Source organism: Cyanistes caeruleus, chromosome 22 (assembly GCF_971803275.1).
Source record: "Cyanistes caeruleus chromosome 22, bCyaCae1.hap1.1, whole genome shotgun sequence".
Classification (NCBI taxonomy): domain Eukaryota; kingdom Metazoa; phylum Chordata; class Aves; order Passeriformes; family Paridae; genus Cyanistes; species Cyanistes caeruleus.
The window spans coordinates 1781926-1802881 of NC_141722.1; the positions used below are offsets into that span (position 1 = coordinate 1781926).

Sequence of the window (20956 nt, forward strand, 5' to 3'; positions counted from 1 at the left end):
CCCAGGCTGTCCCACTGTGCACAGTGACCACGAGCAAGGTGTGATGGAGCTGCTGCCCTCGCCTGCAGGCTGTGATGAGGGGCTGGGCAGAACCTGCACAGGTGTGTGCACTGGGAGGTGACCTTCAGAGATTCCTTCTAAACATATTTATCACAGGATGATTTGGGAAGGGACCTTAAAGCCCATCTTAAGTCCCCCTGGCATGGGCAGGGACATCTTCCACTGTCCCAGGCTGCTCCAAGCCCTGTCCAACCAGACCTTGGGCACTGCCAGGCATGGGGAGTCCAGGACTTCTCTGGGTAAAGGAGAAGGGTCTGGGAGAGTCAGGGATATATTGATGGGGAATGTAAATACAGAATTGGGGTAGGTGGAGGGGAATGCACAGCCCTCAGCACAGGGGACACTGACCAGGAGCAGCTTGTCCAGCCTGGGGGTCAATGCTCCCTAAAGGGGCACCAGGGAGAGCGCTGGGACCATGAGCAAGGGAGCTCTGGCTGGGCTGGCAGGATGAGCTGAGCTGCAGGACTGTCAGAGCCCTGTCAGAGCCCTGGGCAGCCAGGATGGCCTTTCCTCACCTCTGGGATGGGAGCAGGGCTGGGGCCAGTGAACCATCAGCTCTGTCCTTGGAGCTTGGCAAAGGCTGGGAGTGTGTGAGCAGGGAGGGACAGGTTTAGGGCAAACCCCACCCTGTGCTGTGGGGCCCTTTTGGGCATTTTTTAGGGCATTTCCTGAAAATGGTCCTTTCTTTTTCCTGCAACTCATTTTCTGGTAAATCCTTCACTGAAGGGCAGTGAACACCTGCAGGGAGAGTTTTGCAAGCCCACCTATAACATATTTCATCTCAGACTTCAGGAGATGAGGAACTGAGGTGTTCCTGGATTGGTTTTTTTGGTGTTAATTTTTCTTCTTTCTAAAAAAATAATTCTGCATTTGCAGAAGGAGGTAAGGCTGAGTCTAGGAAAACCTTCAAGACACCCCTGAGGTTCAGAGGAGCCCTTGCACACGAGATATCCACTCCTACATAGCAGTGACTTGGTGGTTTTGGGGCTCCCCCAGGAGCCTACAAACATTCTCTTGGCTCTTCCCTGTCCCCACGGACACTCCTGCTTTGCAGGGAAGCATCCTTCACTGGTGGGAGGCTTTCTGGAGCCAGGGAGGGGATGATGAGCTGAGCACCCCACTGCTGGTCCCCCTGAAGCAGCTGGGGTGTCCCCCATCCTCACTGCAAGTGGTGGCAGCTCTGTGCAGCCCACTGACAATAACAGGCAAGGAGCTGGATCACGGAAAGAGGGATTTTTTTATTGTCCAGGAGGAAGTGCACACTCTGAACATAAAAGGCAAACCCTGCCCCACCATCCCCACAGCCAGGAGCAGCCCAGTGACCCCAGGCTGCAGGATCTGACTCGTGAACCACCTGGAAAGGGGCGATCTGGCAGCTCCCAGCCTCAGATCCTGCAGCCCACCTGGCTGGGGCTGCCCAGCAAACCCCAAGGACGCAGGTGTCAGGCACTGGTCTGACCTCTGCTCTCACCAGAGCGTCCGTGACCGAGTCCCAAATGTTGGGAAGAGAGGACAGGGCCAGCAGCCAGCCCCCTGTGCTGCAGGGCTGGGCTGAGCTCCATCACACGCTGGCTGTGGGGAGGGAGTGTGCCAGGGCTGAGTGCAGGACACAGGGTGCAATACAAATGAAACAACACATTGCATCTGTCCCCCTTTACAAAGAGCTTCCATAGGAAGAAGTAAAGTGCCCGCCATAGTCAGAGAATCCATCAGGACACAGGTGCCCTGCGTGGAAAGCCAAGCCAGCCCTGGACAGGCTGGTTCAGCCAGGATTATTGCAGCTGAGAAATGGCTTTAACCCGCCCCCCACCCCCCCTTTGTGCCCAAACAGGCCTGGCAGGAGCCAGATCCCACCAGCACCTGCCCTGGAGTGATGCTGGGTTTGCTGTGCCCGTGATGAGGCTGCTGTGGCCAGGCTGGAGTGGGCAGGGAGTGTGGCTCCCTCCAGTCCCTCTCCCCTCCTGTCACCCCAGCCATGCTCCCAGCAGACCTTTTTGTTTGTTTTTTTTGCAGTGAGTTCAGCCCCACGACTGAGGCTTCTGTGCTTTGAGACCATTTTGTGTACTTAACATCCTACTTCAGTAAAACAGTCCCCAAACCCATAGAAAACTGTATTTACATCAAAAGGAAACTCCCAGCCCACAGCCTGCCCCGCTCCCCAGTTCACCTGCACCTCTGCACCCAGCTCAGCCTCTCAGACCAGCTCCACACATCTTTGGGGGCCACTGCTCAGCACCAGGCAAGCTCACCCAAGCTCCTGACCACTCTCCCAGACGCTGGGGTCACCAGCAGTGAGATCCTCTGTGCCCAGAGCCCCTGCCCCAGCCTCAGGATGCTGTGATCGCAGCTGGAAATACTGCCAGGACCCTTCTCTGCAGGTGATCCAGCAGCCCTGGGCGCTGGCAGCCCGCTGATGGCACAGCTCTGGGGTTTCTCTAGGGCAACAGAAGAACAAAGAGTTGTTTCTCTGTCTCTCCATCATTCACTCTTTCCCATTCCTCTCTGTTCTGGGGAAGGCCAGGACGATTCTGCTGGCAGAGAAACCTGAGCTTGTGACCTTAGAAAATACATCTGGGCTGTCTGGGGGGCTGTGCTGGATCCATGGAGGAGGTGGTGGATTAAAGAGGTGGAGAGTGTCCTGCAGCACTCCAGGGATTCTTGAATCCCCAGCAGAAGGCCCTGGACAGCTCTCCTCCAAGCTGGGAAGCATGGTGTGAAGGCAGAGCCAGCTGTTCCCTTGTATTCTGTCCCCTGCCCTGCTGCTCTTGGTAGAGGTGGACCATGAAGTCACCGTCAGGCTGGTGCAGCTCAGGAGGTCCAGGCAGCAGGGCTGTCTCTGCTGAGTGCAGTGTGTGGAGCCCTGCTCAGTTCAGAGATCCAAGGAGCTCCCTGCTGCCACGGGGAGCCCAGCACGCTGCTCTTGGTTATTGCTGATGTGTCTGACACCCCTCCACCTGCAGGAGAAGCTGGGACCGTCCCACGGGGTGAAGGGGTTATCTCCTGACCTGCATAGTTGTGGGGAGACCCCCAGCCCCACAGGGAAACAGCAGAGTCATGATGTGTCTGCTTGGAAGGCTGCTCTCCCCTTCAGGGTGGGCAAGGAGGCACCAGGACCACCAAGGTATCTGGAATAACCACGCTTGCACCGATGCTGAAATCCCAGAGGTGCTGGCAGGGCTCCAGCTCCTGGTGCCCCTGTTCCTGCTCACCACCCTGCTGCCCCTTTGCCAGGGTAAGTGTTAAGGAATGCCTGCTGCAGCTCTGCAGAGCTGGTGATCAGAGATGTCTCCTGGGGCCATTTGTGTTCAGCAGCTGGGATCTCATGGCCTGGATGCTGCTCAAGATCTTCTTCTGGTGGCCCATCATGGTGATGCCCAGACTCCGAACATCCCTGGAGAACAAAGATATTGTCAAAGACACCCGTGCCAGGCCCCAGGGAAACAACTGCACCCCATGGGCCAGCCCAGGAACCTGGCTCTTCTCCACTTGCCCATCAGCACAAGGCTGAGGGCCCATGGGCGTCCTCCCAGGGACAGAGACGCTGCCATTCCCTTGGGCATGTCCTGACAAGGCCACTGTGACAGCCCCATGGGGAGCAGGAGCTCTCCAGACAGGCTGGTAGGTGACAAAATCGATGCTGTGAAATTGGATTCAGTTTTAGTGAGATGCCCTCAGATAACCCAGTCAGAAAGACGGATGGATGATGAGCCTCCCCCATTCAAGAGATTCTCTGATGTGCATGAGAAACAAGGATCACTATCAGCTCAATCCCAGAGCAAAGGCTCCATGCACAGCCCCGATCAATGCACATGACAACTCTTGTCTCTGTCTCTCTGCCTTCCCTTTCCCTGCCCAGGAACCACGTCCAGCAGCTCCAGGGATCAAGGGAGAGGATTTGGACAGGATTTGGACAGGGATCAAGGCTCTTTAGAGGCTGAGCAGTGCCAGCCCTGTCACTGCTGGTAACAGCAAGGGATGAGGGATGTAAGCAGGTATAAGGGCAGGAGCTGGCACAGTTGCCTTCTTTTCTGCTACTGCTTGGATCCTCCACCTTGGAAATTCCCTAGACAGGTGGGAGATCAAATTCCAGAGACAGATCTCCAGCTCTCCTTACTTAACCCACCCTTGGTCATGTGTTAATGACCTTCCAGTGATGTCTCCCTCCTGGCTTCCCTGAGCAGTTCTGTGCTCAGGGGGTCTGACAAAACTCCAAGGGAATGCCCAGCTGTGATTGTTTCTGTGATCCTAGAGAAGCTGTGCAGAATAGCACGGCCACACTCCAGCCCAGAGACTCCTTTTGCATGGGAAAAAAAAAAAAGATGAGGAGCACAAGGAGACAGCAAGCTCCTGCCTGCCCCTGCTCAGGTTAGGTGACCTCCTGGAGCACCTTGCCACTTGAATTACCTCCTGTGGGCCTATGGTGACATTGGAGAGCCACCACAGAGGTGACTTGGAGCTCACAGCCTCTCAGAACAACTCCCACACCTCCCCTCAAAGCTCAGCACAGCCTTGGACATCATCCCAAGTCCCAACACCCCTTCTCTGGAGATGTCTCTGGTACCAGGAGCCAACTAGAACGAGCCAGCTAAGGCAGGACAGTCACTGTTTGGGGCTGGTACCTGCACTAGTATTTATATTAAAATGTTAGCCAAGAGCTGTGGCATTTTGACAACACATCTAATGTTTAAATTTTAGAAGAGATGTACAAATAGGCTTGTAAGTACAGCTATGTACACTTTATATATCTATTATGAAATCCAACATTTCATATAAAGACCAAGTGCCTGACAGGTAAAAGCGTTTTACGCGGTGCCCAAGCTCCATCTCAAAGGAACCTATTTCTAGTTACATTTACTCCTACAACTGCACTGCCACTTGATGGAAAAATTTTAATTTCTCTTAAGAGAAAGCTCCTCAATTTTGTTAATTCCATGGGCATGAAGCAGCATAAACTATGGCAATTTTTTGCTACTCTTTCTTCCGCTACTCACTCGATGTTCATGCGCATCACCATGCCCAGGGAGGAGTAGCCAGCCATGGCAAAGTTGTCCCGGTAGTGCCCCAGCCGGATGGAGTCCAGCCAGTCCTCCACAGTCAAGCAGCTGGTCAGGTCGAGGAGACCCCTGTCCAAGCGTGTCTGGGTGAACCTGGGAGCAGAACACAAGGGGTTAGAGGAGAAAGGCTGGTCCAGGCTGTGAGGGCCATGTGAATCCTCCTACAGAATCAGGAGAGCATTAAGGTTGGAATAGCCCTCTAAGATCATCAGGTGTCCCCAGGTGCCTCATCCACAGCTCCAGGGATGGTGACTTCACCACTGGGCAGCCTCTGCCAGGGCCTGTCCACCCTTTTCATGAAAAATTTTCCCTAATATCAAACCTAAACCTCCTGTGGCACAACTTGAGGTGATTTTTCTCTTCTCCTGTCCCTCATTCCCTGGGACCAGTGGCCAACTGGTCCTGTCAGGGAGTTGTGGAGAGCCAGAAGGGCCCCCTGAGCCTCCTTTTCTCCAGGCTGAGCCCCTCCCAGCTCCCTCAGTCTGGAGCCAGGGTGCCCCAGACCCTTCCCCAGCTCTTTTCCCTTCTCTGGACACATTCCAACCCCTCCACTTTTGTCTTGTCATGTCTTTTCCCCAGGACTGAGGCTGATGAGAGAGAGAGAGAGGCTTTTTTCTCTTGTTCAGGCTTGGTTGTTTATTCTTTCCTTACCCATATTACATAAATACAGAGTACAAGGAGCTACACACACTAAGATAAAGAGGTGCAAAATGGCAAACAAAGAACTTCTTCGAGGTCCTTTATATGGCTATTTGTCCAATAATCAAATGACAAGTAAGTTATTTATTTTAGTGACCCAATGACCTGTGTGCTGCACTGCAGATTTCTTTATCCAATCACTCATTTTTGCCCAAAAACCTTTAGAAGAAGAAAATGAAGAAGAAAGGGACAACACCCTAAATCCTCCATGTTGTCTCTTATTTTCTAAAATAGCTTAAACCCTAAACTCTAACTTTTTCACCCAGTGACTTAAAAAAACTCTACACACTCACATTCCCAGTTTCTCAACTTTAACAGCTGTTGTTGCCATGAAAACTAAACCTTCTGATCTTGTTTTCATAGTTCTAGCCACTTTCCCAGGAAAGTAACTATAAACATAAATGTTTATCACATTCCTTCTAAGAAACATCTTTTGATGGACGTTTCGCATGACCAGTGTGATTGGGAAGGTAGTAACTTAATTATCCAATCCCTGGTCATTGTCAAGAATCTATAAATACTGGAGTCAGAAAAACAAAGTTCTTCTTTTCCTGTCATCCCACTGAGACATGTTTGTATGAATCATTCTGTGTCCTTTAGCAACAAGCTGTCTCCATGGTGTTTTGTGAAACTCAGAGCTCTTTTGGGTGCCAGAGCCAGGCACCACAGATAAGGGCACATATCCCATACCTCTGACCCCAACACCTTATTCCTGCCACCCACACGCTCTGACCAGCATCAAGTCACCAGCCCTTGCTCACAGAGGGGTTGGGGAGCCCTCACCTGTTGATGGTGCCCGTGCACTTGAGGTTGTCGGGGTTGCGGATCAGCTTGTCCAGGATGCCGACGATCTGGGAGAAGCGGGGCCTCTCGCTGCGCTCCTTCTGCCAGCAGTCCAGCATGAGCTGGTGCAGGGTGGTGGGGCAGCCCATGGGGGCAGGCAGGCGGTAGCCTTCCTCCACAGAGTTAATCACCTGCGAGGAAGCCACAAGCCACCCTGGAGCTGCGCCCCAACCCCGTGAGAGCTGCCGGGGCCATGGGATGGGGAGCAGGGGGCTGTGCACGAGCTTCGTGCTAAACGAGTGAAGGGCTGAGGGCTGGACATTGCACACATACAGGAAATCAGGGTTTTTAGTGGCCCAGTGGCCTAAAATATTGCAGCTCCCCTCCAGCAGACAAGCCACGAGGGCTGTGCTCAGGCTCAGCTTCTCTACAGCCAGGGAGTGGCACTGGCCAGGCTGGAGGAAACGCTGCTTGAAGGAATTGTGTGGAGGAGGTAATGTAAGCCACTGCATTCATACCCTGCTGTCATCAAAACCACCACAAAATTAAAAAAAATGTAGAGGGACTCCCAGTACAGGGGGAGATTCATAATACTCATAGGTAAGGAAAGGAGTCCTGTGGTCCTGCAGAGCCCAAATACTCATTTTACACCCTCCTTTTGGAAATTTTGCCCTCAGGTTGTGGTCAGGATTATAATCTATTTTTCCCTTCAGATTTTATGCTATTCTTGAGGTGAGAGTGGCTCCACAAAACCCAGACAAGCCCAAAGCCTACAGCTGGGTGGTGCTGGCCTGAGGCTCTCAGCAGCCTCACCTGGGCAGTGGAAGGGATGGACGCCCAGCATTGCACCAGGCTGGTGCAGTGGGGCTGCAGAGACCCCAGGGGATCCCAGGGGCTGGGAAATACCACACAACATGTGCTGAATCTCTCCAGAAAGGCAGCACTGGGGACAGCCACTGTGCACACAGCCAGCGTGGCAGTGACTCCCTGCCTGCCTTTGCGCGGGGAACTTAGGTCAGAGTCCCCAGGAGCGGGACAGGTAGGTCTATATATATATATATATGATATATGATATATGATATATGATATATGATATATGATATAGGATATAGGATATAGGATATAGGATATATGATATAGGATATAGGATATATGATATATGATACAGGATATATAATATAGGATACATGATATGTGATACATTATATATGATACATGATATATGATATATGATGCGTGATATATATGATACATGATACATTATATATGATACGTGACACATGATATGATATATGATACATGATATATAATATAGGATATGTGATATATGATACATGATACATGATATATGATATAGGATACGTGATATATGATACATGATACATGATATATGATATAAGATATTTGATATATGATATAGGATACATGATATATGATATAGGATATGTGATATATATGATATATGATACGTGATACATGATATATGATACATGATACATGATATATGATACATGATATATGATATATATATAATATAGGATACATGATATATGATATAGGATACGTGATATATGATATAGGATATGTGATATATTTTATATGATATACGATATGTGATACATGATATATGATATCTATATATGATATATGATCTAGATATGAGCTCTGGTCACTCCTGGGAGCCCCAGGACTGCAAAGGCAAAGGCTGTGCAGGGCAGGGATGGGATGTGCTGCAGTCACCGCAGAGGGGATGCACACCCTGTGCACAGCCCTGTGGGGATGTGAGGAGGGGCAGGAGCTGATCCTTGGGCCCCTGTTGCCCTGCCAGGCTGGCCTGGGGAGGGCAGGAGGAGGTTTGGCAGCACTCACGTCGCGGTTGGTCATGTTCCAGTAGGGCCGCTCGCCGTAGGCCAGCACCTCCCACATGACTATTCCATAGCTCCACACGTCGCTGGCCGAGGAGAACTTGCGGTACGCGATGGCCTCGGGGGCTGTCCAGCGGATCGGGATCTTCCCCCCCTGCAAAAGTGAGCGAGAGTGGAGGCTCAGAGCAGGCAGGGCTCAGCACCTCGAGCTCTGGGACAGCTGCTGGACAAGTGATAAACTGGGGTGGCATCTTCTGAAAAGGACTGAGGAGGTAATCTGCACAAGACAAGCCCAGAGGTGTACGTGAAGGACGACGTCAAGGTGTTTCCAGCAGAGCAAGGAGAACACTGTGCTCTTTTACAAGGTCTTCATGCACAATTTGGTCCCCCAGCTCAAGAGAGAAGGAATTCAGAGTGATGAAGGGGAGCCCTGGGCTACCAGAGCACACAAGCACAGAGCTGACTCTGTGTGCAAGCGGAGAGCCTGACATGAGCAGACAGGGAGAGTGATGGGATGTGCTCCCTGTCCTTCCCTGCTTTGACAGGCAAGGACTGAAAAAGCAGATGCATTCAATTAAAGGACCATGCTGACAAAAATCAGCAATGTGTGGACTAAGAATGTTTTTAAGCTGGAAATGTGGTTGCCAGCCATCTTAAGAGGAAATTTGCAGTCTAGGGGACATCGGGTGGGCTTCCCAGAGCATCTGGGGCAGGAATGGTGTGCCATCACCATTCAGGGATACCTGTATAGGGAGAGTTGCCTCTACCCAGCAGGGTCCTACCCACTCTGGCACATGCCTTGATAAGGACTGAAGATGAACAATGAGTCTTTTGGGAGAGTTCCTTGGGGGAAGCAATCTCCTGAGCATGTTGAAGACAACACAGGAGGAGCTCAAGTTTTTGAACACAAAAGAAACCTGATTTGCAGGGTTCCCTGACTGAGAGCTCACCAGAGATCCTGACTCTGACACTGCATCTTTGTGGTTCAGCTCTATGCACTACCCAATCTTCCTCCAGAGCAACCAGCTCTGGTGGGTTTTACTGCACCAAGATACCTCAAAGCACCAGAAATTTATTTAATATTTTCTATGTATTTCATGAAAATGTATTTAATTTTGCTTCTGATAATGTCCCATGGAGGAGGACATCAAAAAACGGAGCTGCCAGGTTGGCCAGAAAAATCTCAACATGACAAAAGTGTCCTGCATGAAATAAAACCACAGGTTGCAGAACCAATTCTCACCTTTTCCACATCCATGAATGAGGCAGAGTCAGGTGGAAAATCCAGTGTGTGACCACAATGCTGAAGGGTGGACCAGAATACCCTGCTGTGGATTGATGGCTCTAGGATAAGTGAGGAGTGGATGGAGCTACACAGCCTAGGGAGGGACTCCAGTGAGGACACAGGGTTTGGGTTTATTTCACCCTCCCCAAACCCCCAGTCCCTCCAAGGTTTTGATCTCACAAGGATGAGGAGCAGATGAAGCCCTGCTGAGATTGCACCCATGGGAGCAATGGGGATGTTTGGTAACTCCCTGCCCTCCCATCCTGCTGCTCTTTGTTCACTGCACACTCCGTTCTGGGATGTCCCCACATGAAGGACAACACATCAGGGCTCAGGAGCTCTTTGGCTTCGAGATGTTGGCCCAGACATCAGCGGGAGGTGACATCGCCATTCCTGCCCTACCAATTTTGACTTGAGAGTCTCTGACTCTCCCATGTGGCAGTGGCCTGGGGCAGCAGCCACCAGTGCTCTGAGCCACCCACCGTGGTGGTGTACGCAGCGTCGGGGTCGTCCTCCAGGATGCGGGAGAGGCCGAAGTCGGACACCTTGCACACCAGGTTGCTGTTGACCAGGATGTTCCGGGCGGCCAGGTCCCGGTGCACGTAGCCCAGGTCAGACAGGTACCTCATGCCCGCCCCGATACCCCGCAGCATCCCCACCAGCTGGATGATGGTGAACTGCCCGTCGTGTTTCTGGAAAGGAAATAACCCAGAGTTTGTTCCGTGGCGCTCACCACCGTCCTGTCATCAAACCCCCAGCACCTCTCATCTTTGGCTTAGTACCCCCTCACCCCCAGTGCCTTCTGCTTGTGCCCTGCCCGTTTCCTGCCCTCTCAGTGCCTCTGACACGTGCTCAGGCAGCTGTCCCTGCCTTTGCAGTGTCACTGCAGGGAGCCAGACACGATGCCTGGCGCCCGTGTCTGCTGGAGAGGTGAGAGCCCAGCACCCACAGCTCCCTCCAGCACTGGGGTTTCAGTGGCTGTGAGGCTGAGGAGCAGGAACCAGCCCCGGGGGACGTGCAGTGAATGAAAACACCAGCTTGCTCCTTACCCTGAGGAAGGTGTCTAGCGAGCCGTTCTCCATGTATTCAGTAACAATCATTACCAATTTGCCTGCAGAAGACAAGGGAGGTCAAGTTAGCAGAGAAGTCACCTTCCTCCAGGAAGCCCAGTGCCAGGTTTTTACTGGGAGAGACACGAATTCAGGTCTGTGGGTCTTCTGCAGCCCCTCAGACTGGCCCAATGATGGGGATGTGGCAACAACCCAGACAGGTACCCCTCTCTCCAGGTGCTGTTGATATGGCTGGGTCAGTTTTGTTACCCTGCTGAAATTTGCATGCCATTAGTGTAAGGCTTTGCATCAGAATGTGCCTTTTTTGGAGGAAGACTTCGAATTATGATTCAATACAGGCAGCCTTTTAAAATAAATGTCTTTGAGTAGGACATCTCCCAAACCAACAAATGGTCTGGAGGACACTGCAGAGCGTGGTGTGGAGCTGCCACAGCGAAGTTTGTCCTGGAAGAGAAGGCAAGGGGGTGGCTGTCCCAGGTAAATAAACAAATCTGAAAAGCCACTGGGGCAGTGAAGGATGGAGCACACCCAGAGGGAGCTCTGACCCCCACAGGGAGATGCATCCCAGCTCTGCCCCGCCAAGCACTCCCTCCCCTGCCAGCCACATACTCCTGGTGACCACCCCCTCCAGGTGGATGACGTTGGGGTGGTCAAACTGTGCCATGATGCTGGCCTCGCTCAGGAAGTCCCTCCTCTGCTTCTCTGTGTAGCCTGCCTTCAGCGCTTTGATGGCCACGGGAACCTCCCTCTTCCCTGGCAGCTTCAGGCGGCCGTAGCACACCTCTCCCGACTCCCCTGCAAGGCAAGGGACAGTGGGGGCACACAGAGCTCCTCAGCTTCTTGCACTCAGCCACCAACACCGGGAATCCTCCAGTCTGTCAGCATGCTCACAGCACGCCCCAGCCCCCCTGGGTTTCAGTCTGGATTTCGGTCCCCTCCAACCCCTCCAGGATTCAATCCTCTGAAAGGATTGCTCAGCTCTGACTTCCAGTTCAGGAAGGGTGGGAACATCAGAAACCACCTCTGTCTGGTGCCTGCCTGCGCCAAGGGCAGAGATTACAGTAGCACTTGCTTTCCTGCTTTTAATGAACAAATTTGAGGGTCTCAGAGCAGCCAAGATGACCCTCATCATTCCTCTGGGTTAAGCCCTCAGGATGCTGCGGGTGAAGTTCCATCTCCAGCTCTGCACTGTGCCTCCCCAAAAGCCCCCTGTTCCTGTGATAAAAATTCCCTTTTGTCCTGAAAACCATTCTGCTTTTCTGCAATTTCATTTGCATCTTGTCAGCCCAGGTTTTTCATGGGTGCACGTTGGGACACCCATGGGGACAGGCTGAGCCATCTGCTGTGTCAGCCTGAGCCGCCAGTGCCACACCTGCTGACGAGCAGCCCCCTGCACCAGGCTGCTCCAAAGGGTTTATTTCAGCCCCCCAAACCCCCAGTCCCTCCAAGGTTTTGATCTCAGAAGGATGAGGAGCAGATGAAGCCCTGCTGAGCACGGCTCTGATCCCAGCGGGCCAGGGGCACTGCACAACCTCAGATTTCCCTGATGCAAAGAGGCAGCTGGGCCCCAGGACTCACCAGACCCGATGACCTTCTCGATCTTGATCCTGGAGGCCTCAATTTCACGGGTGAACTCGTGCACAGCTTGGCAGGGGTCCTCGTATGTGTGGGGGTCCACGTAGAACTTGGACTCAGGGAATTTCACTGCCGGGTTTCAAAGTGGAGAGAGGAGATCAGCACTCTCAGGCAGCCCTGCTGGGAGGAGGAACACCCAGCAGCAGGGGCAGGACAGGCTGAGGAGCCGTGGAGATGCAGCACAAGGAGCCCTAAGTCACTCATTGGCCCAGCAGCATCCTCAGAGCAGTTCTGGCTGCCCAGGTGTTCTCCATGTGATTGTCCCACTCCATCACTCCCCACCTCTGCCCCTGGCCTGCTGCTCTCTGGGGTGATCCTGCTGCACTCTCAGTGCACGCTGTTCAGCTTCCCAAGCCCACAACCAGGATGCCCCTGCGATCAGATCGCCCACACAAGTTTCCCAACACACGTTCCCAGAAGGACACAAGATACAAAACGCTTCCCCTGGAAACCACAGCAGTGTCAGAGAGGAACAGTCCATCTCTGCCCATCCTGGGGTCCTTCCCAGAGAGTGTCCTACCTTGCCCATTCTGATAATGCATCTTCTCCTCATCAGAGTCCTGGAAAGCCTTGCTGTACCCGCAGTGCCTGCCACGGAGGACAAGGGTCAGAAGAGAAGCCCCCATTCCTCACTCCCACAAACGTTACAAAAGCAGGGTGGAAGGCAGTGCAGGCTGGGGCTGTGGGCAGCCAGAGAAAGCACTTGGCCATCCACCAGCTGCATCCCTGCATCTCACTGGGCTGACACTTTGGTCTGGCTCAAAGTGCTCTCCAGGTGCTCTCCCAGCCTTGGCAGTGCTAAAAGCAAGTGTGCTCCACGTGCTTGGCTCAGCCACGCTCATACAGAGCACAAAATCTCCCTTAGATTTGTCTGCTGTACAAAAGATCCCTCCTCTCCTGACCTACCCACCAGTCCATCCAGTCAGCTCTTGTACTGGTAGCAGTTCTGGTATTGGTATTGCTATTGCTTGTGCTACTGATATTCTGTGTATTATATATTACATATATAGATAATATATATATTATAAAATACTGATTAATATGTATTTTATAAAATACTGATTTATTACTATTCAGCCTGCTGGCATGAGGAGGAGATCTGGAAACCAGCTCTGCCTCAGTGAAAGTGGTGAATTCTCTTGGCTGCTTATTAATCCTGGACTTATGCTCTGAGCAAACTGAAAGGAGAAGAGTTGTGCCCAAGTTTTCCCATCCCTCCTGTCCCTGCTGGAGACCTCCAGAAACCCCCACTGGCCTCCAGAAAAGCCTTACCTCTTCTTGCAGATCAGAACCACCAGCAAGGTGACAAGGCCAGCGATGAGCGTCAGGCAGATCCAGACAATCGTCATCGTGTCGTAGCGGAGAGACACTGGGAAAAGCAGGGTAGGAAGGGGGTGAGCTGGAGTGGGGAATGCACTGCTGGGCTCAGCCATGTACCTACCCTGAGGTCTTCAAAGATAAACCCTTGGGCTGGCAATGGGGTCATGGTCTTCAAAGATGAAGTACTGTCACACCTACTCCCAGTTTGGGCCTCTCCCAGCGTGCAGGGACCATTTACACGTGGGGAAACCAAAGAGAGATTTGAGAAAGCCATGGTGACACAGCAAACCAGGACAGGGAGGAGATCGGAGCCTCAGGACCTCCCCAGCTCTTCCCTGCCCCAACTGCTGCATCTTTCCTCCCTCTTTCTAATGTATAAACATAGAATCGTGGAATTATTAAGGTTGGAAAAGACCTCTGAGATCACCGAGTCCAACCATCAACCCAGCATGGCCAGGGCCATCACTTAAACATGTCTCCAAGTGCCACATCAACAGATCCATCGAGCACTTCCAGGCATGGTGACTCTACCATTGTCCTGGACAGCCTAATATTTCCTATTATCCAACCTAAACCCTGTTTCCATTTGAGTCTGCTTCGTATTGTTCCAAACACATCAGGAATTCAACCTCGAGCAATCCCTGCAGGGTGAAACGCCAGGGGATGTGCCTCCAGGCCCCCTCCCTGTGTGGCAGAGGAACAGTGGCCGTGGAGAAGGGCATCACCAGGCTCCATGCTCCCTGCCCCACCCTTCCCACACCCCACACCTGCACACACTCACCCGGCTTGCCCGTTTCCACCTCCACAGTCTGACTGAACCTCCCGCAGCCGGCAGAGGTGCGAGCCCGCACCTGGAAGATGTAGCGGGTTGCAGGCTTGAGGCCAGAGATGGTGGCAGTGGTGCTCTTGGATTTCAGAGTTGAGTAGCTCTGCATTTCCTTATCCTGGGGGAAAATCCACAACAAAACCTTCTCTGCACCAGCACAGCGACCACAAAGTCTTCCAGAGGAGAAGACTTCTGAAGAAGAAGCCAGCGAGGCTGGCTGGTAGCAGGGGCCTCTCTGAGAAACGAGCTCGCGTTACCTTCTCGTAGTACTTGATCTCATACTCCAGGATGATGCCGTTGGGCTGGTCTGGCTCTTGCCACAGCAGGGTGACACTGTTCTGGCCTGTGCTCTCCTGATGCACCACCACCACCTGTGACGGGGCTGGGGACCAGACACAGCGGGTTAGGTGCCTGCAGAGGTGGGGCAGCAGGAGACAATAACAGGGAAGGGTGGAACCAGAGCCCCAGGCAGGACCCTTGGCTTTAACCAGGTTTCTGGTTTAAATAAAGCCATGTGGAGATGAGTGCTGTGATGGGGATTGCAAAGAGGCTTTCCCTGTTTTTGGTTGCATCAGTGTCTTTGCCATGGAGTAAAGCAGCTCTGAGGAGATGAGAGAGGAGGGCACTGGCCCAGCACAGGCAGGAGGGGACACTGGTGATTTGCTGTGATCTGGAGCCAGAAAGGAGAAGGACCAGTGTGGTTGCAGGTCATGGAGATCCCTTAAAGCACTCTGTCCCCTCTTGTTCTACCTGGGGTGAGGGGAGAGGGGCAGAGGAAGAGGGAAAAGGCAGATGATAAGTGTGGTCAGGGTCTGAGCACAGACTAGAGCAGGGGGTGCTCTACTGCCCTGGGATATTTGTCATCTTCCCAGTCCTGAGCTGAGCCTCTGAATCAGTTCTTGTACCTGTAGCCATGCATGAACTGTCCCTGGGTGTCCTCTTTTCCTGCTGGGAAAATATCCACTGGAAGTTCCCCAGGGTGTAGTGGGTGCTGTGATGGCCAGCTGCAGGCACTCAGTCTGACTCATGGGAAAGTTTCAGGCCCCACTTGTGAGCTTCACTGTCAGGTGAAAAATGGGAATGTGGCAGCTCTGGGGAAGCTGCCATAGCCATGGCTGCAGTGCAGGGGCGTCACCAGAGCAGCACAGAGGCCAAAAGAGGCCCCAGGGGCTGCAGTGGGGCACCCAGGGACTGAAAGGCAGCAGTTTTAGCTCTTTGGGGCTGGCTCCTCTGAGCAGCAGAAAACGCTGCTGGTACAGAGCACCCTGGGGAGATGGGACAGGTTGGGAATCAGTTAAACATGGGCAAAACCTTTACTCCAAACTGCCCAGGGAATCTGTGCTGCATCTGCCTCAGTCATGCTCAGCCATTGGGGCTGGGGGGACAAGGGTGACCAGCACCAGGAGGTCCCCCCATGCAGTGCTGGGGTCCCCCCATGCAGTGTCGGGGTCCCTCAGCCCCCTGGAGGGCAGGGCAGCTGGAGCAGAGTAGCTGAACTACCAAATTCCCAACCCCGCTGCCTTCCCAGCACCTGCTCAGAATCCATTTTGCAGCTGAGTGGTCGAAATGGGAATATTCAGCATTTCCTGAGAGCATCTCCATCTGAAGCTCATCAGCACTTGGAGGGATTGTGAGGGATCAAGCCAGCAGGACTGAGCCATTCCTCACAGGCTGGTATTAGTGACAAAGGGACCTGTTCTCATGCCAGCCACGAGCTATCCAGCAGGGCTCCCCAAGTTTCTCCCACTGCTACCCCTGTCACGAGAGCAGAAGGGGCTCAGCATCACGGGAAGTTCTTGTGGGATGATTTCAAACTGGAGGACTGACAAGGAGGGTCAGACCCTGCCCAAATGATCTCTCTGCCCGCAGTGTGCTCCACGGGAAAGTGTCACAGAGCAAAGGCCTGTCCTGCCTGGGCTGGAGCACTGCTCAGAGGAATTTCCTGGGGAAACATCATTTAGCAGTGAGGAATTTGCAAAGGTGAGACATGCATGGGAGAGACTTTCCCCAGCAAACCTTGCTGTCACTTGCCAGGGCCTGGCATTGGTGGGAGATAAGAGCAGAGCACGAGCTGCTGCCTCACCCTTTGGGAAGGGACAAAAGGCTGGAGGATCAGCCTGAAACATTCATGCTCCACTTAGTGCTCCTGTCAATAACAAGTGTTCTCTGTGTCCTGCAGAAAAGGAGCCTCAAACAGTGGCTGCAAGCTCAAGTGAAGGGAACAGAGAAGGGAAAAGCACACCACGAAGCAGAGGCAGAGAAGGGTAAGAGTTACCTTGGACAGCAACTTGTCCCCAGCCCATCCCAGCTCCCTGACCCAGCTCCAGCAGCAGAGAGGACAGCCTCCCGTTTCAAACCCATCACCAAACCAGGCTCTGGACACTGCTGGAGCAACATCAGCATCACCCCCACGGGCCAAGCCTGGAGGGCCAGTCTGCTCCTCCTACCTGCCTGGTTTGTCGTGATGTTGGCGACCGCGGCTCTCCTGGACTCCAGGCTGAGATCAGAGACTCCATTGACGGCCTCCACCCAGAAGGAGTAGTTGGTGTGTGCCAGGAGGTTGGTGACGGTCAGCGCTCCCTGCACCAGGCTCATCTGCTGGGGCACGAAGCGGATGCCGCTGCCGCAGGCCTCGCACGGCCCCGCGGCCCCCGCGCAGCGCCGGCACCGCACGTTGTACACGACGTCCGCACGGCCGCCCTTGTCCAGCGGCGGGCCCCACTCCAGCGTCACCGAGGTGCCATTCACACTGGAGATCAGGTTGACGGGAGCAGAGGGGGGCCCTGGAAGAGAAACAGGGATTGGGGGCTGAACCCAGCAGAGTGAGGGCTGCTGGTGTTGCCGCTGAAGATGAATAGGTCACACGGACACAGGTCGAGGTGTGGTGAAAAGAAGAGAGAGTTTATTTTTCCTCCCAGGATTTATAGGTTTCTGACCACAGCCAGGGATTGGATGGTCAGGATAACACTTTCCCACTGCACTGGCCATGAGAGATGTCCATCACAAGACGTGTAACAGAAGGAATGCACACATCTCTACAGTTACTGTCCTGGGAAAGTCTTTAGAAAACCATGTCAGCAAGCTCAGAAGCTGAGTTTTCAGGTGACATGCTGGAGTGTTGGAAATGGTGCACAGGGCAGGCAGGAAACTCGGGGGATACTCAGGGGATACTCGGGGGTACTCAGGTGTGCTCAGGAGTCACTCAGGGGTTCTTGGGGGTACTCAGGGGTACTAAGGAGATACTTGGGGGATACTCAGGAGATACTCAGGGGATACTCAAGGAGTACTCAAGGGATACTTGGGGTACTCAGGTGTACTCAGGAGGCACTCAAGGTTTCTTGGGGGTACTCAGGGGTACTAAGGGGATACTCAGGGGATACTCAGGGGGTACAGAGGTACTCGAGATACTCGGAGGTACTCAGGGGGTACTCAAGAATACTCAGTGGTATTCAGGAGGTACTCAGGGGGTACTCGGGGGGTACTCGGGGTACTCAGGTACTCAGGAGGTGATGGGGAGTACTCAGTGGTATTCAGAGGGTACTCAGGGTGTCCTCAAGGATACTTGGGGAATACTGAGGGGGTACTCAGGGGTACTCAGGGGATACTCGGGGGGTACTCACGTGTGCAGGCAGCTGAGGGGGGGTCCTGCACGGCGCGGTAGAAGCTGCTGTCACAGCGGCACACGCGAGCTGCCCGGCTCTCCGAGTGGCTGTGCAGGGGACACTTGGCACACAGCTGGTCCCCGGGGGCTGATTTGTAAAATCCCAGCTGGCAGGCTGCGGAGAGAGGGGCACAGGTCAGAGGGATGTGCCTGGATGAGGATCACCCCACAGCTCAGAGCATCCCACCAGCACAAAGCTCAGCTGTGTTCTCACGCAGGGCACGGGAAACCAGCCTCTCTCCCCTGCACCTGGCTGAGTCCCCTCCAGCTGGAAACAGGGCTCTGTGGAAACTTCTGCTCCCCCAGCTGCCCTTCCTGCCAGCCTGACTCCCAACTGCTTCAGCGGCAAACGTGGGTGCCTCTGCTGCCTGCAAAGCTCCAGGTGTTCCTGCACCTGTGCCTGCTGCCCAGCCCTGGGGGCAGAGAGCACTGCAGGGATCAAAGCACCACACAGCACTGGGAATCTATTGCCAGTTATTCCAAAATAATATTTATGGGGGAAATTCACAGCTCAGACCTTACTTCATGGAGGTTGCCACAAACACCGGCGGTGCCCAGGTTCCCAAAAGTGTCTATGTGGGAGGTTTCAGAAATTAAATCTCCACATCTGGGACATGGGGCATGTCCCTCTGCAAGACCCTGGGGTGCTGTCACACAGAGCAACAAGTTCCCTTGCACAGAACTATAAGGAAAGAGCCTCTTTTGGAAAAAAAGGGGGTTTTTTTTCTGACAACACAACCTGCCTGCAATTCCTCTGCCTCCTCCTGATGCAGGAGCTCATCCCACAGCAGGTCTGGCATCGCTCTGCTTCATCCTACCCCCTTCTCCCAGCAGCCCCTCGGGCACATCGTTTGTCACACAAACAAACAGCTCGTCTCTCGTTAAAAAATCGATTTGTTCAAGAGTGACATGTGGCATGTCAGGTATCTGTCTGGAGGTGGAAGGATCTGCCCTCTCCTGCAGGCTCAGATTCCAAATGAGAGAAAGCAGGCTCTGTCTGGGTCCCTGCACTCATGAGGTACTTTTAGGAGCAGCTCCAGTGATTCAAGGATTATTCCTGACTCTGAATTATCTCTGTTTTTTCCCACTGAGGTAGTAATACCTTCATTTTCTCATCTTTACCTCCAGTGGCCAGATCTGCATACAGCCTCAATCTTTGCTTTCAGGCATGTAAAAGGGATTTTTTTGTGATCCAGCATCCTCAGCGGGTTGGGTCCCTCCGTGCTGTTTGTTCTGTTTCAAGGTGCTGATTTCCTTTCTTATTAACAACCCTCCTTTCCCTGCCAGGGATCTCCCTGGACTGATGCTACCAGCACATCCCACCTATCACACACCACACAAGGGCCTTTTTAGAACTGAGCTACTCTGGCAGTGGCAGCTGAAGGCAGTGCTCCAGTCACACATCCCTGGTGTGGGGAGCACCTGCTGGTCCCTCTCCAGGCTCTGGCACCAGTTTCTGTGGCACTTTTGCACCAAATGCTCTATTAACAGCAGGGGAGTGACACCACTGGCAGGATGGACACGTGCTGCCCATGCCAGAGGTGACAGACTGCTGTCACATCTTGGTACAGCAAAGGCCAGCAGTTCCAGACTCTGCTCCTAAATTTCTGCTCCTCCACTCCCCGAAGGGCATCAGGGCAAGGAGCAGAAATGCTCAAAGTTTGGGGTGCAAGGGAAGGCAGATGTGAAATTGCAGCTGGTTTTGTTCCCCAGCTCTTCTGGCACCTTTCACTTCCTCAAGGGCATCAGGTGAGGAGAGAACTCAGGGGCTGCAGATTTCAGGAGAGGTTTGCTGTTTTTTGCAGCTGCACCAAGACATTTGGCAGGCTCTGGTGCTGGCAGGTCCTGATGATACCAAGAGATTCAGAGACTCTGCCCTTGCCAAGTGGCCCTGATGCAGCACCCTCCAGTCTGCAGCCCTTTGGTTTTGGGTGTAAGACTGAGATGAGCACAGATACACCCTGTTCTAAGGTAGGGACAAAAACCCCAACCAAACTCCAGAATAAATCAGAAGAAAGAAAAATTTCCTGTTTTTTCTGTTAGGGAAAGGGTGGAGACACTGCATGAGCACGGATGGGACAGCCCCAGTCGGTGCTGGGCAGGTGAAGGTCAGGAACTGCTGCCTTTAACTTGTGAGAATGTCCCTTGGACCTGAAAACCACCACCAACCATCTCTAGCCATGCAGGAAAGAGGGATTTGTGATTCCAGAGGCACTGGAGTGGTTCCCCTCACCACTATTTAATTAAGGGCAGAGAAATCAGGTACGGAGAGACAGGCAGCAGGAAGGATGGGAACACGAAGCGCAGCAGATTTTCATGGAGCAATTGTAATCACTTAGCATTTAATGCTGCAAAAAACCCCATTAATTACCTGTAGCAATGAGTCACAATTATTTTAGGTGCACTCAGGGGGAAAATTATACTAAATGACAAATTACAGGTGAATTTGTGCACCAGGGCAGAGCCATTGGGAGGCAGCTCCAGGCACTTGGACAGCAGGAGCATGCAGGGAGGGCGTTAATCTATAAATGCAAAAGCTTATATATTATATTATATTATATTATATTATATTATATTATATTATATTATATTATATTATATTATATTATATTATATTATATTATATTATATTATATTATATTATATTATATTATATTATATTATATTATATTATATTATATTATATTATATTATATTA

At 52.6% G+C, this 20956-nt stretch overlaps 1 protein-coding gene across 3 annotated transcripts in view; it reads right to left on the reverse strand.

Annotated features, from left to right (window-relative positions):
- Positions 1-1278: 1278 nt before the first annotated feature.
- EPHA8 (EPH receptor A8) overlaps positions 1279-20956 on the reverse strand; it is a 51061-nt gene continuing 31383 nt past the window's right edge. For all 3 annotated transcript variants that reach the window (XM_023940340.2, XM_086860526.1, XM_086860527.1), the window contains 14 exons: positions 18218-18373; positions 17045-17380; positions 14855-14979; positions 14553-14715; positions 13724-13820; positions 12972-13039; positions 12395-12520; positions 11426-11611; positions 10796-10857; positions 10229-10438; positions 8466-8615; positions 6597-6787; positions 5052-5207; positions 1279-3451 (listed from right to left, as the gene is read on the reverse strand). In XM_023940340.2, coding sequence (XP_023796108.2) covers positions 3337-3451; positions 5052-5207; positions 6597-6787; positions 8466-8615; positions 10229-10438; positions 10796-10857; positions 11426-11611; positions 12395-12520; positions 12972-13039; positions 13724-13820; positions 14553-14715; positions 14855-14979; positions 17045-17380; positions 18218-18373 — 2141 coding nt within the window. In that variant the 3' untranslated portion in view covers positions 1279-3336. The remainder of the gene's footprint in view (positions 3452-5051; positions 5208-6596; positions 6788-8465; positions 8616-10228; positions 10439-10795; positions 10858-11425; positions 11612-12394; positions 12521-12971; positions 13040-13723; positions 13821-14552; positions 14716-14854; positions 14980-17044; positions 17381-18217; positions 18374-20956) is intronic.